This window comes from Cetorhinus maximus, chromosome 38 (genome assembly GCF_964194155.1).
Source record: "Cetorhinus maximus chromosome 38, sCetMax3.hap1.1, whole genome shotgun sequence".
Classification (NCBI taxonomy): Eukaryota; Metazoa; Chordata; class Chondrichthyes; order Lamniformes; family Cetorhinidae; genus Cetorhinus; species Cetorhinus maximus.
In genome coordinates this window covers 1,789,447-1,806,245 of record NC_135916.1, presented here as the reverse complement: position 1 = coordinate 1,806,245, position 16,799 = coordinate 1,789,447, and the positions used below count along the sequence as shown (strand labels likewise).

The 16,799-nt window shown below is 42.7% G+C and overlaps 2 protein-coding genes across 2 annotated transcripts; one reads left to right on the top strand and one right to left on the bottom strand.

Annotated features, from left to right (window-relative positions):
* Positions 1-11,162: 11,162 nt before the first annotated feature.
* LOC144672406 (histone H1-like) lies at positions 11,163-11,819 on the top strand. The gene has a single exon (XM_078534251.1). The coding sequence runs from the start codon at positions 11,163-11,165 to the stop codon at positions 11,817-11,819; it is 657 nt and encodes a 218-aa protein (XP_078390377.1).
* Positions 11,820-15,926: 4,107 nt separating this feature from the next.
* On the bottom strand, positions 15,927-16,319 carry LOC144672439 (histone H2AX-like). The gene has a single exon (XM_078534283.1). The coding sequence runs from the start codon at positions 16,317-16,319 to the stop codon at positions 15,927-15,929; it is 393 nt and encodes a 130-aa protein (XP_078390409.1).
* Between the last annotated feature and the right edge of the window lie 480 nt (positions 16,320-16,799).

Below are 16,799 nucleotides of genomic sequence, written 5' to 3'. Positions count from 1 at the left end.
GGTAACAATCTCACAAGCACTTTCACAGAGAATGCTGATATCCGCCTTCTTTCAGTTCCCTTATACTCTCAGGAGGAATGGTGGTGCGCTCAGAGCTGATTGGTCAATTATATTTTAGCTCATAATATTCTTCATGTTACCAATCAGATTTCTGCCTGACTCACCAATGCGGGCAAGCAACGTATGAAGTCGGAAGTTAAGGGCGCCAAATCATCAGTTAAACAAACGATTATATATTTCAAAATGGAAAAGACAGACAAAAAATTAATCGATGGAAATATCGCACAGAAATCGTCTTAGCTAAACAAAGAACAATTCCTATACAAGTCGTTCTAATGATAAATATTAAAACAGTTCTGTTACAGAATGTTAGAAGGTTTCTCGCTCTCTTTTCCTCGATAACAGTTTTCCCGAAACTGTAGGTTTCTGGTTTTGCCTGTGGACAAGAGGACAAAAAAGGCGCCAATATTCCAGATTCAAAACTGTTGTTTTATACAAGTTCGTGAGTGTGAAGAGCGGAGTGCATATTTTTGGCGTAAATCTGCCAGTATTGAAACTGAGGCTTCCTACACCGCCAGGACTAATACGGAATGAATTGATCAAATCAACTTTTATAATGCTGGGGAGGGATAGCATCTTTGAGGGATCAAAGATAGACTCTGCTTGATTACATTTATACAACAAGGCAGGGTCTATTCTGAAGCAGCAAACATACGTTGTATTCCAAACCAACAATAAAAATGAAAATCCTCTGCAGGCTATGTGATTCTGGGATTAATCCTAATCATCATTATCTGTTACTTAAATGTAGTTTTCACTCACTGAAGCTTTTCTTCCGAAATTGACATCAACGATATATGTTTTTGTTTTTGTCTCTGTAACATTCAGTTTTAAGTCAGTTTGGATTTTATCTGGTGCGTGTCAATCCCTGGAGTAAATTTTATATTTCATTCGACATATATTGCTGCCAACATAAGATTATGCTTCTATTCTCCTTTTAATCCCGACATTATCTGTTAAACCCAGCTATGGGTGCGTGGAATATCTGCCTGTTCATGAAAAATAAATGTGATCTTTAATCTGAAATGTATAATTTTCCAAAAAAATAAAGCAGGGTAAAAAACAGGGAATTACAGGCTGATTAGTCTACCATCAGTGGTAGACTTAATACAAGAGTCCACTATGTGATAATAAGAGACTTTGAAAATGTCAAATAGATTGGACAAAGATAGCATGCGTTTATGAAAGGAAAATCATGTTTGACAAACCTATTGTAGCTTTTTTTGGGAATTAAATTGCAAAGTAGATAAGGGAAAACCAGATGATGTGGTATATTTAGATTTTCAGAAAGCTTTTGTTAAATGCCCACTTAAGTGTTTTGTGTAACAAATTGAAGTGCATGGGATGGGCGTTTGGATTGGCATACACTGAGAAAATATTAGTAAACAGGATAAAGTGAGCAGGAATAAATCAGTCTTAATGAGAATGGCAGAAGTTGACAATTATTGTGCCTCAGGGATCAGTGTTTGGGCCCCAGTATCCGGAATATACAAGAATGATTGTGGTGAAGGAACTAAAGGTAATATTTCCAAGTTTGACGATGACACAAAGCTATGAGGGAATGTGAAAGATGAGGAGGAAGTTAAGAGTGCCCAAGGAGAATTAGGCAATTTGAGTGAGTGGGCAAAAACATGGCATATGGATTGTGACGTGGATCGGTGTAAACTCACCCACTTTGGTAAATGAAACAGAATGGCAGAGCATTATTTTAATAGTGATAGGTTGGGAAAAGTTGATATGAGAAGAGACCTACGTTCACCAAATGATCACCAGGCTGCTTCATGGGCTGGCAGGATTGTCACATGAGGAGAGAATGGGCCGATTCAGCCTGTAATCACTCAATGATTGTAGAATGAGAGGGGATGTATTTGAAATATTTGAAATACTGACAGCGCTGGTCAGGCTGGGTGCAGGGATGAGGTTTCCTCTGGCTGAGAGGCCTAGCAATGGATTCACAATCTCAGGATACGTTGTCGGCCATTTAAGGCTGTGTTGAGGAAAAGCTTCAGAGGGTGGTGAACATGTCATCGAGTTGCATTCATTTTGTTACCTCCAGTATTTATAACATATGTGAATGTATATATTTTTCCCTCCGTGTATCACTCAGTATCTGCAACGTTTGCAAGACTGGAATTAACTCAATCTTTAATATTTTAACGTGCTATCTCCTCAAGTGAGATTTCATTTGAATCTCTCAATGTCTGGAAGTTGATGTGAAGTTGAAGTTGATATTCATATAGTCAACTGCTAGAAGTGCGTTTTCCTTGTGTGTCAATCGGTGACATATTACCTGACTGTGGATTTGGCCCTGTAGCATTCGGATTTTTCTCATTGTTATGTTCTCAGTTTATGTTTGTGGTTTTATCCCTGTATTTCATTCACTGGTACTTTGCATCAGATGAAGATAATTCATTGCTTCTCAGCGTCTAGTATAATCTGTGAGTTTGGCCATGGTTCTATAATTGTCAGTCTCTCAAACTGAATGTGAGTTTGTAATAACTCAGTCTTTAAGAGCAACTAGCTGACAATGACTGTGTGATTTATTCCACTAAACTGTGCATCTGGCTTGCATGGGTATGTTCCACTCTCTGCGTATCTCTCATTGTCCTTTACAGTGCATGATTTGGGGATTAAATTGAACATGACAGTTTCCAATAGGCTATGTGATTGTGGGGTTATTTCTGTAGTTTTATGTTTTCACCTATTCTATTTGAATGAGATCTTTTCTGTCTCATTCAGATTCAGGTAGTGTAGTGAGTGTGGGATTTATTATAGAGCTTTCAGACTTGGCACATTCCGTGACTAACAACTGCATCATGGATTTTTCCTTCCCTGACACTGCGTATGTAGGGATAATTATCTAGTTGCCGTTCTCGTGTACGCTTCGATTTTTTTTTTGTATTTATAGCTGTAATTGACGTGTGTGTGAATGTGGGAGGAATTTTGCACCTGTGTTTATCAGCCCATCTTATTTGGAATATTATTCAATCTGTATCTGTGTTTCACCATTGTTGTAGGTAAGTGAGAGATAAGACTATATCTGGACTTTTAATGAAACGTGTTGGAATATATTTTTATGAAACCCTCAACATAGCAGCATTTGTTAACCTTTGGTTTAACCTGTAACATTGGCTTCATGTGTTTTGTAGTCACAGGTTATATTCAATAGTTCCCTCTGATTTGTGGAATGGCATTTAATTTTTAGCTCTGTGAAAACAATTGTGAATATTACAGCTCCTTTAATCAGATACACAGCCTCATATATATTTTGTGCATTTTTTATAAAGGGATTGCTGGTGACTCTATACTGATGCTGCCATTTTTGGTGTGAAATTTGCAGATCTGTCTAAATTCTAAGGGACTGCATTGCAATTCATTCAGTCCCTTTCCATCAGTTATTTATTGTCTAATGAGGCTCAGAATAATTAATTAGTTTCTGACCAACGCAACACAATATAATTAAATCTGTTATTTGGTGTGTTTTCCGTTAACACTTTGATTGATGTACCCTCCTCTCATCTCGGTTACATGGAAATAAAAACAAACAACAACAAAAATCAGACTCTCCTGCTCAGTTTGTATCTTGCATTGAAAAGTTTTCTCTTCCCTTTGAAACAATGTGGGAATTAATAAATATATATTTGTGACTGTGGAGAAAGTGACCTGGAAGTTTCTCTGCTCTCAGTGAATGGTCCTGTACCTACCTTGTGTTGTTGCTAGCTCACTTTTTCACCTTGTTTATTTTGTGACTTTTGAAGTTGTTACTATTATCTACCTTTGTCACTAACATCATCATGCAACTTTCCTACCCATAGCACAGCTTGTGAGCTGAGACTTCTTTGTCACTTTTAATGTTGTACCTTTCAACCATTATTCATTCCTGATATTTCGACTGCAAATTGATTTCTTAATTTGGAGGCCTGTACTATTATTTCATAAATTTTTCCATGTAAAAATATGAATGTGAGTTTCACTTTTGGAACGCATGGATGAAAAGAATATTTTGCCATTTTACTTGAACAGATATCTCCCTCTTTGCTGGATCAGTTCTATGAATTGCATTGACAGTCACTGGGATTCATTTATGTATTTGATTCTGTATCTATTGTTTCTGGGATGGAAGAGTAACATTGCTTTTTAACTCTCAATCTTTGAATCTCATTACAATGCGTATGTCAAATTTTGTTTTGTCTGATTTTTCTCATAAATATTTAAATGTCATGTTTGTTGTCATCTAAGTCTTTGTTTCTGTCTCCATCTGCCAGTTTTTTTTATGAGTGTGAGTTTTAAACTGCTGGGTGTGCTTTCACATATGTGAGTATGATTTCTATTTCTTAAACTGCTGCTGTATTTATCTGTTTCTGGGATTCTTAATGTGACTGCGACTCAGTACCTGTCAGGTTCTGGTAAGTGATTGCTGTTCTTAGAATGTCCAGTTGTTTTACTTTCTAGCACTTCCTTACTTGCTATTGAGCTTTTTTTCCCTTGCTCTCTCCATTAGTTTGTGGCATGTGAATGTGAGTGCTATTCTGTATCTGTCAATAACTGCATTGCGAGCGTGGGTCATAATTGCAATTGGCAGTTTTAGGTATGTGTCTGGAATGCAAATGTGAATTTTACACTGCAGTTCTCACTTTTGAATGTCTGAACGTGTGTTTGAGATTACTTCACCGACTTTGACAATGTAACTATGATTATTCTCAGTACATTTTCTATGAGTATAGCCTACATTCTTTATCTATTAGTGTCTTATCAGCAAATGTAAGACTTATTCAAAATCTCTCAGTATTATAGTATTGTCATTGTGCGATTGATGATGTGTCTGTGCATGCCTGCTTTTATCTGTGTTTGGGTCTGTGTGAGAGACAGAGAGAGAGAGCACGTCTGATGATGTGTGTGTGTGTGTGTGTGTGTGTGTTCATGGTGTGTTTTTGTGTTTACGCTCCTTCTGTCTCTCTAATGTTTTTATGGGCTTATCTTTTTATTTGTCATTGTTCAATATAGAAATGTGCATGTTGATTGGTACTCATAATTATCTGGCATGATGACATGGATTCATTCTGTACATGACCAATTCTTCCCTTTTCAATTTTGATAGTCTTGGCTGTAAGCAGTAACTGTGAGGTTTGGTGTATGTAAGTTTGCATTTTATCAGTATGAGTTTGTGGTATTCAATCCTTTTCAGATATGAGTTTGTGGTATTCAATCTACCCACTCATTTCCAGTTTGTGTTGTGAGCATGTCTTTTACTTTGTTAAAGTGAGCATTTATTTTATGAGACTCTGCATTTACAGTGAATGTGATGTATGAATGCGGCTTTAATCTGAACCAATTTGATTCAGTTTCTTGTTTTATTTTCGGTGCTCAAATCTCTGTTTTACAAGTGATATATTCCATTCTGCTTGTGTCAATTTTTGATGAACTGAACAATAGTTTTTGTGAGATTCTGTTGATATTTTGTGTCTGAATATGGGATTTCCTTTGTACATGTCAGATTTTTGCATGAAGGAATGTTTATCAACTGCAACTAAGCAAAGCCGAAATATTCTCAACTGGATGTTGGAAACCTCAAAAAAAGGAAAGAAAATTGCTGGGAATACTGAGCAGGCTTGTCAACATCTGTGGAGAAAAAGCTGCACTGCCCGTTATCTGAAATTCCTGATGCGATGGAAGGTCATTTGCCTGCAATGATCACTCTCAATCTTTCTCCACAGTTGTTGCCTTCCCTGCTGAATATTTCCAGCATTGTTAGTGTTTTTTTCCTCCCCCTGTCTGTGTTAATTCCCAGCTGATAAATATCACTCTGCAACTGACAGAGTCTGATAATTACGTTTCACATTTATTCTGTCAGAATCTCCGAGTGCATTTTACTCTGTGACTCTCATTTATGTCTGTGTTTGTGTCATTGTCGATTCTGTCAAACAAAAATATTGATCAATGATGACCACATTTCAGTTTTCCATTTACTATGAAAGCATGAACCTACTTTCCATGTCCCTCTCAGTTTATGGAACGGGGTGATTTGTATGGATCAGCAACTTAAAATTTTTAATTCATGTTCATGTGTGTTTTTACAGTAGCCATCAAGATTAGCGATGTGTGTAGCCATGCTTCTCCTGTTTTGAAAAGACTTATAGAAAATTTGATTTGTTTCTGCATCTCTATGTCCCTGGTATGTGCCTGTGGTTTTACAATGTAATTGTTTGTCTCTGTTATGGGAATCCGGGCTAGTTCTGTTTTGGCAGATTCTCCTCCGAGAGTGGTTTTATGTTATTCTCTGTACTTGTCAATATCTGCTTTGTGAGTTAAGTTTTAACCATTTTTTGTTTGTAGTGATATGTCGAAGTGAGTATTTATGACAATATTCCTCTGGCATGTCTATGCACGCCTCCATTAACAAAAATATACTCTATCTTTATTTCTGATATTGAATTAGATTTTGGAATGGAATTTAACTCGTTGCTTTGAGAGAACTTTGCATGTATTCATGAATAATATTGTAAACATTAATTGCCTGATATTTAAGTTGCTGCTAATCTTCTACTCTTGTGACATGAATGGACTGACCTTCAATCTGATAATGGTTGTGATTTGGGACTGAAATTGGTGGTGTTGTGGTTTCTTCTAATAATCGACCACAGTGACACAGATAAAGGTTAAGAATTGTTTATTAAAGGGAACAACAGGAAGGGTCTGCTCCCTTTGGCTGTCTATAAACAGAACTCTACCGATTACAGGATAACAATCTTTTTTAAACACTAAACCGTTCATGTACACATTACACTATTCTAATTCCAGTCTTGGCAGTACATAATCAAATGACAAGCAGATGTCACCAGTCCGAGGAACATACATTTGCTTTCGCAAGCAGGGCCTCTTCATCTCGTTCTAGCCTGGCTCTATCCTGGGTACTGTTTGTCATTACCCTTATGTGTTTATCTTCGTCCACTTTCTATCTCCTAACCAGTTAATCCCTTTTTATCCTTAAGGTCATCCTGGAGAGAGCTGCTGATACCGGCCCTTATGGTGTACAAGGTTTCACTCGAGAATTTTGCTGACCTTTGGTTTGGCTAAAAACATAGAAATCGCTGCTTACCTCTTACAGTGGGCCTACCATTCAGCAGTACCGTGTAGTAGTGTTTTGTGGGGGTTATAATTCAGTCTCCCCTGTGTGTTAGCCTACTGGATTGATCATGTGTATCAGGGTTTGAGTTCAATTCGAGTCTGACTATTTCTGCTCTGGCTGATGGTCACAGTGATGTTCTGTCTGTATCTGTGCACTCTTGGACCAGGATCGTACCTGCTGCCAGTTAGAAGGAGATAGCTGCACCTCTATGTTGGCTGGTGAAACTTGAGCTTGAAACTGATCCCTTCATTAACCTGCCAGAGAGGAAGAAAGATACCTCCAGTAACTCAAAATCAGCTGAGGTCAGTAAAAGGCAATAGATCAATGTAATATTTCAACTGATAATCAATTTCAAAAATACTGTACATATTATGGCGGACAACGAAAAAACTACAGTGTTTAATTCCACTTCTAACTATTGAGAGACATTCAGAAACAACCCACATCTGTACGGCTCCAAGGGTGTCACTACCGGGGCCCAGAGATTTTAATTTCAGGACAGATTTTAATTTCCAGCTCCCTTTGTAAGAACCGCCAACTCAATCTAACTGTGGAAGGGACAATGTTTCTTTGAGACGCCTCAGCTGAACAGCTGGTGCCTGCAACACGTGTCGTTAACATTACTGCTCCACTCCTTACTCTCCGTCTCTTTCCACTATTCACTGTCCAAAAGCCAACAAGTTGTGTGAATCAGAAGCTAAACTTGGAATATGCATTACAGGTTTGAGGAGAGAAAAAGAAAATAATAGTTTTCAATTGCAGCTTCCTCAGGTTCTGTCTCTCTCAGCAGGGCCACACAGCCCCAGAAAGGCCTCTCCCCGTCCACCCGCTCACTCCAAGTTCCGGAACACGTTCCCGCTCCGCTCCGCCTCTTACAAACAGCCCCCGGTTCTCCCTGAACTTACCCCGAGTCAATGTTGATTTCTGTGTCCACACTGACAAATCGGTGCCCTGCTGGAATCAGAACGCTGTTTACTCGCTTACCCGGACCCTAATATTTCCATTTCTATCTGTTTGAAACAAAGGTCTCCCGCTCACTGAGTAAAAGGCCGTCAAGGTTAGTGGTTGGGGGGAGGGGAAGCGCGCATGCGCTCGTCTTGTCACCGAGAAATTCCAGAACGCAGGGCTGCAATGCGCATGTGCTTTTGGAAACTAACTCAGAAGAAACCAAAACAAAAACAGAATTACCTGGATAAACTCAGCAGGTCTGGCAGCATTGGTGGAGAAGAAATCAGTCAACGTTTCGAGTCTTCATGACCCTTCGGCAGAACTGAGTATAGTTAGGAGAAAGATGAAATATAAGCTGGTTTAAGGTGGGGGGGCGGGGGGAGAGAGAAGTTGAATGTGTGTTGATTGTGGAGATAAGCAAGCAGTGATAGGAGCAGATAATCAAAAGATGTTACAGACAAAAGGATCAAAGAGGTGTTGAACGTGGTGATATTGTCTAAGAAAGGTGCTAATTAAGAATGGAAGACATGACACTCAAGGTACAGCTCTAGTGGGGGTGGGGTGGAAAGACTAACAAAGTTTTAGTCTTAGATTTAAAAATAATGGAAATAGGTTGGAAAAGAAGAATCTATATAAATTATTGGAAAAAAAAAGGGAGGGGGGAGAAACGGGGTGGGGATGGGGGGAGGGGGAGTTTAAGATCTAAAATTGTTGAATTCAATATTCAGCCCGGAAGGCTGTAAAGTGCCTAGTCGGAAGATGAGGTGCTGTTCCTCCAGTTTGCATTGGGCTTCACTGGAACAATGCAGCAAGCCAAGGACAGACATGTGGGCAAGAGAGCAGGGTGGAGTGTTAAAATGGCAAGCGACAGGGAGGTTTGGGTCATGCTTGCGGTCAGACCGCAGATGTTCTGCAAAGCGCTCACCCAGTTTGCGTTTGGTCTCTCCAATGTAGAGGAGACCGCATCTGGAGCAATGAATGCAGTAGACTAAGTTAGGGGAAATGTCAGAACAAACCAGGTCACCTGATCCTTCCCCATGTCAATTTCCTCAGGCTTGAGCATAGGAATTGGAATGTGGGGAACGGGCAGAGACGTTACGAGCGGGAGGGCCATCCCTGGATTAAATCCAAACTGGGCGTCTTTGCTTTTCATTCCAGGATTCCGCAAATTAAGCCTCATGTCGAATAGGTGTGTTTGCTGTTATAGCTCAGAACTTAATATCAGATCGTAAAAGTCTCAGGTTAATATAATCAGATTGAAAATGTCAGTCACTGACTGTCGTATTCAACAATTTTAGTCGAAGTTTTCCCGAGAGTTCCAGAGTTTATAGAATGTTTCGTTTCATTATTATTACCTCAACATCTGTCACTTTCCTGGACTGTGGGACAGAAATGTCTCTGCCTCTCGTCCAATGTTAGTGAGAGATGAGACCAGGCATCTCTCACCGCTGGGGGGATTTATAAGTGCCGGTCTTATCAATCAGCTCCAGAATATTGGGTGCTCCAATAACGAAACCTATTAATCTTCTAAGCTCCAATGATTATAAGTCCAACGTGTTCAAGATTTCCTCACCAGTCAACAAGATAATCGCAGGAAGCTGCTCATGAACATTCCCTGAATTGTATCAAGAGATCGATATTATCCTTTTGTTCTAGCGGATGTTTGAGACACAATTATGAATTGTGATATGTGTATATTCTGTTGAAATAGTGACAGTGTGTCTTTTTTCACCCGATAATGGGTATGATGGTCACTCATTGTTATATTGTCACACGGTAGAGAAATGGAGGCTAATTGTTCTCTCTCTCTCTCTCTCCCACACACTCACACACACGTAGACACGCAATCACAAATACTCTTGACCCCGCTCTTTGTCCCCAAACCCTCTACTTCTGTTGATGTGCATGTTACTAATGTTATTGATAGGACAAAGTCAACTGACACTAACAATCCGCCCATGTGATGTGTAGGACTGTCACTGTTTATTCTCTCAGAAATTCAGGTCTGATATTTCATCATATCATCTCCAGTCAAAAATCGAAATGTGCTCTGAAAAACTCTGCGATTGTCAGCAACGTGAACTTGCGCGAAAATGCTTCCATACATAACTGGACTTCTCTGGGTGTTGAGATTGGGGTTAAATGCAATTGGTGAAATTGTGAATTCTCAGTTCAGGAGGAGCAACGTTAAAAGGGAAATCTAGAGCGACTGGGAGCAGATAATTTGTATTGTCACCAGAAATAAACATCTTGATGTGAGCTAATCAGACAATTACCTGAAATCATATATAATTGGCTCTACCCCAGATTCTGCAAATCAGACTCTCTGCGGGTCCAATGCCTCAGAGAGTTTTATGTTCGCCGAATTCACACTCGACAGCAAATAAATAGAAACCGGAGCAAAGATCGAAAAGAGATGGAAATCTCTACCGAGACATTCACAATTGTTAATCATGTTACTAATGAACCTTTAAATGTGAAGATTGTGTAAGAGAGAGTTTGAAGTGGGCGGGAGAATCAGAGGAATGAAACTGTGTTTGTGTGTCCGTTCTGATCAGGAAATTCCCGAGCCCCGCTTGGGTAAAATCAAAATATTTTCCAATGGAAGACAACCCCTGCTCCCCAGCTTAACCCCAAAGTGAGATTTCAAGACAATTTCTTTGTTGTTATCTAGAGTTCGGTCTAAAAGTAGAGGTCATGTCAGAGATCGGGTGAAGGAGCCGCAGTAAATCAGGTTTTAATCGAAATTCGAGTCTTCAATTCGCGTGAAATCTTTTTGGCAGCGAACATTACAGTGTTTGAGATAAGAACGATTTAGTTTGGGACACTGGAGAGCCGGAATTTCTATGGAATTGGGGAGTTTGTGAGGAGAGAAAAACACAGAGAGGCAGCAGCAGCCTGGAGCTGACAGCAGCCTGTCTCCGCCCCGTCCGCTCGCTGCCTTTAAGTTGCTCAGTGCCGCCACCAGCGGCTTCATTTCTGAGCCCGTTCACATTGACAGAGACACTTTTGTGCAGAGTCCCGGAACATGACCGATACTGCAGCCGCCGAAACGGCTCCTCCAGCCGCTCCCGCCGCCCAGGTCAAGATTCCCAAGAAGAAGAAGAAGGCGGCTCCCCGGAGCAGTGCAGCCGGTCCCAAGCTGGGCGAGCAGATCCTCAAGGTTGTGGCGGATTGCAGCGATCGCAAGGGGATGTCGCTGCCCGCGATCAAGAAGGCGCTGCGCGGCAAAGGGCTGGATGTGGAGAAACTCGGCTCCCAGATCAAACAAAGCATCAAGAGGAATGTGAAGAATGGCTTCCTGGTTCAGGTCAAGGGCACGGGCGCCTCGGGCTCCTTCAAAGTCCCTAAGAACATAACCCCGGGGAAAGTGGGAAAGAAGGCGAAGGTAGCAGCTGGCAAGAAATCTCCAGTGAAGAAAGCGGCAGCCAAGAAGGTGACAGCAAAGAAAGCAGCGGCCAAGAAAACTCCAGTCAAGAAAGCAACGGCCAAGAAATCTCCAGTCAAGAAAGCAGTGGCCAAGAAATCCCCAGCGAAGAAAGCAGCGGCCAAGAAAACAGCCAAGAAGGCGGTAACTCCAAAAAAGCCGGTGAAGAAAGCAGCCCCCAAGAAAAAGTCTCCTGTCAAGAAGGGGACGGGCGTCAAAAAAGTGGCGATAGCGAGGGCCAAGCCCAAAACGAGATAAGCAAAGACAGAAAAGAAGGGAAAGATCCCGAGCAAATTGTAAACCTCTGAAACCAAAGGCTCTTTTCAGAGCCACCCACATTTCACATGAATGAGCTGATCCCCTGATCATTTGATTCCTGTCTCGGAGCTGGGAGCTGATTTCAGATGGAAATGTTTCGTTTTCCTCCCACGTAAATCCTATTTTCCCGCTCACTCACTGACACACAGTCCACCCGTCCCCTCCCGCACTGTGCAATAAGACACAGGGATATCCTTACAGCCCCATATCCGGAATGTGTCCCAGTGCATTCAAAGTTTATCTTTTCTTTATTCACATTTGCAGGGTGAGAGTCTGCAATGGAGTGAGCATCGCTCAAATGTCCCGTCTCACAACTAAGGCCCATACCTGTTGTTTCTCTAATTCTGTTGGAAGAGATGTTAGGGAATTTCTCAATCCCTTTATTTCATTGTGGAGAGGACGGGTCGGGGGCGAGTCTAGAGTTGTGTTGGTATAGAATAGGAGAGGGATTGAAATAGATGCAGACATTTGACTCTTGATTGAAATGCAGTATCGAGGGGGGAATATTACTGAGAGGATTGGATTTAATACATTCGATTTTCAAAATAGCTGGTTTATGATGTTGATGTATTTCAGTTCCGCTTAAAGTTTTCTGTTCAGCTTTCTTCAGAATTTGATAACTAAATGTATTTCGGGCAGGCAGGAGGAGGGACTGTCTGACAAGAGACATTGCCCTGACTGTCACTCAGGCTGTCTCGCCCCGCCTCTCTCTCACACACACACACACACACACTCTCTCTCTCTATCTCTCTCTCCCTTCCTCAGTCAGGTCGGGGCGGGCTGTATAAAAGCGGAACGTGAAGCAGCTCCCCACTCATTCAGCAGCGATTTGACTGAAGAAGCATCATGTCTGGCAGAGGGAAAGGAGGCAAAGGACTGGGGAAAGGCGGAGCAAAGCGGCACCGCAAAGTGCTTCGGGATAACATCCAGGGCATCACCAAACCAGCCATCCGCCGCCTGGCTCGCCGTGGCGGTGTCAAGCGCATTTCGGGCCTGATCTACGAGGAGACCCGCGGGGTGCTGAAGGTTTTCCTGGAGAATGTGATCAGGGATGCTGTCACCTACACCGAGCACGCCAAGCGGAAGACGGTCACCGCCATGGATGTGGTGTACGCTCTGAAACGCCAGGGCCGCACTCTCTATGGATTCGGCGGCTGAACAAATCGACCCGACTCTATAACAAAACCCGAAGGCTCTTCTAAGAGCCGCCCACAACCTCACATTGAGAGCAGTGACCTCGGAGAGGGAGAGGGAATGCGAGGTTTTTGTATTTTGCCATTAGTTCCTTCTCCTTTCTGAATACAATCATCAGTCACACAAATTTCACTGTTTAATTTGGTTCGGTTTTCATGAATTTACTTCATTTCTTCCTCCCGAGACTAGATTCCAATCTTGGCTGAGGAATACGTCAGCTCCCAAAATAACACCGAGTTCACAAGAAAAAAAATCATCATTTATTGCACTTTGATCAGTAGCAACTATTTTGAGACACATCATTCTCGCTTCTTCGCTCTGTTTTTACCCTGTCTTTTTTAGCCGCTTCTCTTCCTAGGTCTCTGACGAATGACAGGACCTGGGAGGTACCAGTAGATGAGCTTTACATGGATCAGCCGGTATCGATGCAGCATGTTGCCTGGTTCCAGGGAGCACTGAGCAGAGCTTTATCCTGATAAAAGCAAAAAAACAGCGGATGCTGGAAATCCAAAACAGAAACAAAAATACCTGGAAAAACTCAGCAGGTCTGACAGCATCTGCTGAGAGGAACACAGTTAACGTTTCGAGTCCGCATGACTCTTCAACAGAACTAAGGAAAAATAGAAAAGAAGTGAAAGATAAGCTGGTTTGAGGGGGTGGGACATGTAGAGCTGGATGGAGGGCCACTGGCCTGTTTCAGGACGATCAATGAAAGAATCCGGATATAAACGGGAATGTACGGCAAATATTTAGTGGCCCTTGACGCGAAATACTTTTAAAACAGATGTTGCAGCAAACATGACACAGAATATTACCGATTCATTGATTGAAGGATAAAATGCTGTTGATCACGAAGGATCTGCATCCTATACCGTACGGAAGGGTGAAGTGGAATCTCCGCTTTTGGTGCATGGTCTGGACTGTGAAGATGCATTTACGCACATTGTGGTAGATCTTTCAAATATATAAAGTTAGAAATAAAGATGGTTTACACAAAGTGTCCGCAAGCTCCTCACCCACAATCGCCTCCCCCAGTCATAAAACACTGGAAACAGGGCCCACACCATTCTCTCTATAACATCTATAGCGATTTGACATGAATAAACCGATACCGTTGATCAGGTTTATATGTGAAACCCAAAATTCCGGCCATTAATAGGAGTTTTATTCCAGCCTGCTGTAAGCCGATCAGGGAATGAATCCGTGTTCGAAAGCAGGAAGTCGGTGCAGGGACCGAAATGGGGATCGAAAAGATTGAGAGCTTATTATAATTTTCATTGAGATTGATTTTACCTGCTTTCAAACTAGGTTTATTTTAATGTCAGTTACTCGTCCCGCTGAAATTGGCGGGCTTTTTGAAATTGATGAACTGTCAGTTGCTGCTCCACCAATCAGGGCCCAGAAATCCATGCTGCCCGCTGCTCTTTTCAAATTTCTCGGCGGGATTGCGCTGCATCCAATCAGGACAGGAGGGAGGTGACGGACATGTCTTAAATAGACAGACAAAGAGCGGCTTGATCATTCTCAGAGTCTGTGTTCCACAGCGTTTGTTATCATGGCCAGGACCAAGCAGACAGCGCGCAAGTCGACCGGAGGGAAAGCTCCCCGCAAGCAGCTGGCTACCAAAGCTGCCCGCAAGAGCGCTCCAGCCACGGGCGGCGTCAAGAAGCCCCATCGCTACAGGCCCGGCACTGTGGCTCTGCGGGAGATCCGCCGCTACCAGAAATCCACCGAGCTGCTGATCCGCAAACTGCCCTTCCAGCGCCTGGTGCGAGAGATCGCTCAGGACTTCAAGACCGACCTGCGCTTCCAGAGCTCGGCCGTCATGGCCCTGCAGGAGGCCAGCGAGGCTTACCTGGTGGGGCTCTTTGAGGACACCAACCTGTGCGCCATCCACGCCAAGCGAGTCACCATCATGCCCAAGGACATCCAGCTGGCCCGCCGCATCCGCGGGGAGCGCGCCTAGACTGACCATACCCGTCACTAGACTTACACCGAGAACCACAAAGGCTCTTTTAAGAGCCACCAAGTCGGTCAGAGAAAGAGCTGCGATCTCTTAACCAAACCGACACTTTAGCCTCTCAGGCCTACAATTTATTTTCCTCAGTTTGTCACCGGGTAACTGTCCTTTGCTTCCTTTACTGGCTGTTTCGGATGATTTGAGATCATTTAAAAGGCAATTATTTTAATAAAATGGGAACTTTTTCGCGAATTCTGGAGACTGGATATAAATAGTTGCAGCACGTACTACTGATGTCCGCAACATGTAACAGTGCTAGCAGGATGCGTCTCACTCTAACCCACCCTTTCACAGATATCAGAAATGTTGTCATTACGAAGCGATAGGGATGTTCACACAAGCACAAAAACCCGGATTCAGCTCCAAATGCACCAAAGAGCCACCGAGTCGGTCAGAGAAAGAGCTGCGATCTCTTGTTAAACAATCTAGCTCCTAAAACACTCGGGCCTACAATTTGTTTAAGTCCTTTTGTTCATCCGGTCTCTCCCTCTGCTGCATTTGGGGATATGGGGTGATTCCATTTATAGTTCTTTAGCTATTTCACGTCATTGAATTAGAAATGAAATGAATTAATTATTCAATGAATGTTTCCCTGAACATTGGCAATTGGTCATTTATAGATGCAGCACAGACTCCTCATGTCTGGAAAAGGCAACAGCACCAGCATCTCGTTGTAAGCAGCGCTTTCACAGATCGCATTAGAAATATAATGTCATTCCGAATCGATAGGGATGTTATCGCGCATCCGGATAGACAACAGGTCGCCCCTTTCACTGATTAAGTGAGTGGCTCTGAAAAGAGCCTTTGGGTTCTCAGTTTAAAGAATGGTGGCTTCACTTGGTCTTGGTGGCTGCAGAGGCGCCGCTTTTCTTGGGCAGCAGCACGGCCTGGATATTAGGCAGCACCCCGCCCTGAGCGATGGTCACCCCTCCCAGCAGCTTGTTGAGCTCCTCGTCGTTGCGGACGGCCAGCTGCAGGTGCCTGGGGATGATGCGGGTCTTCTTGTTGTCCCGGGCCGCGTTGCCGGCCAGCTCGAGGATTTCAGCCGTCAGATACTCCAGCACGGCGGCCAGATAGACCGGGGCTCCGGCACCCACACGCTCAGCGTAGTTCCCCTTCCTCAGCAGCCTGTGAACGCGGCCCACCGGGAACTGCAGTCCGGCCCGGGAGGAGCGAGACCTGGCCTTGGACCGAGCTTTCCCACCGGTCTTTCCTCTTCCAGACATTGTAACAATCTCACAAGCACTTTCACAGAGAATGCTGATATCCGCCTTCTTTCAGTTCTCTTATACCCTCAGGAGGAATGGTGGTGCGCTCAGAGCTGATTGGTCAATTATATTATAGCTCATAATATTCTTCATGTTACCAATCAGATTTCTGCCTGACTCACCAATGCGGGCAAGCAACGTATGAAGTCGAAAGTTAAGGGCGCCAAATCATCAGTTAAACAAACGATTATATATTTCAAATTTGAAATGACCGCCAAAAAATTAATCCAAGGAAATATCGCACAGAAATCGTCTTAGCTAAACAAAGGAAAATTCCTTTACAAATTGTTCTAATGCTTAACATTAAAGCAGTTCTGTTACAGAATGTTAGAAGGTTTCTCGCTCTCTTTTCCTCGTCTAGTTTACCCGAAACTGTCAGTTTCTGGTTTTGCCTGTGGACAAGAGGACAATAAAGGCGCCAATATTCGAGAATCCAAA

What these genes read in the sequence shown, in the direction of transcription:
- LOC144672406 (XM_078534251.1), top strand. Translation starts at nt 11,163, where the DNA reads ATGACCGATACTGCAGCCGCCGAAACGGCTCCTCCAGCCGCTCCCGCC.
- LOC144672439 (XM_078534283.1), bottom strand. Translation starts at nt 16,319, where the DNA reads ATGTCTGGAAGAGGAAAGACCGGTGGGAAAGCTCGGTCCAAGGCCAGG.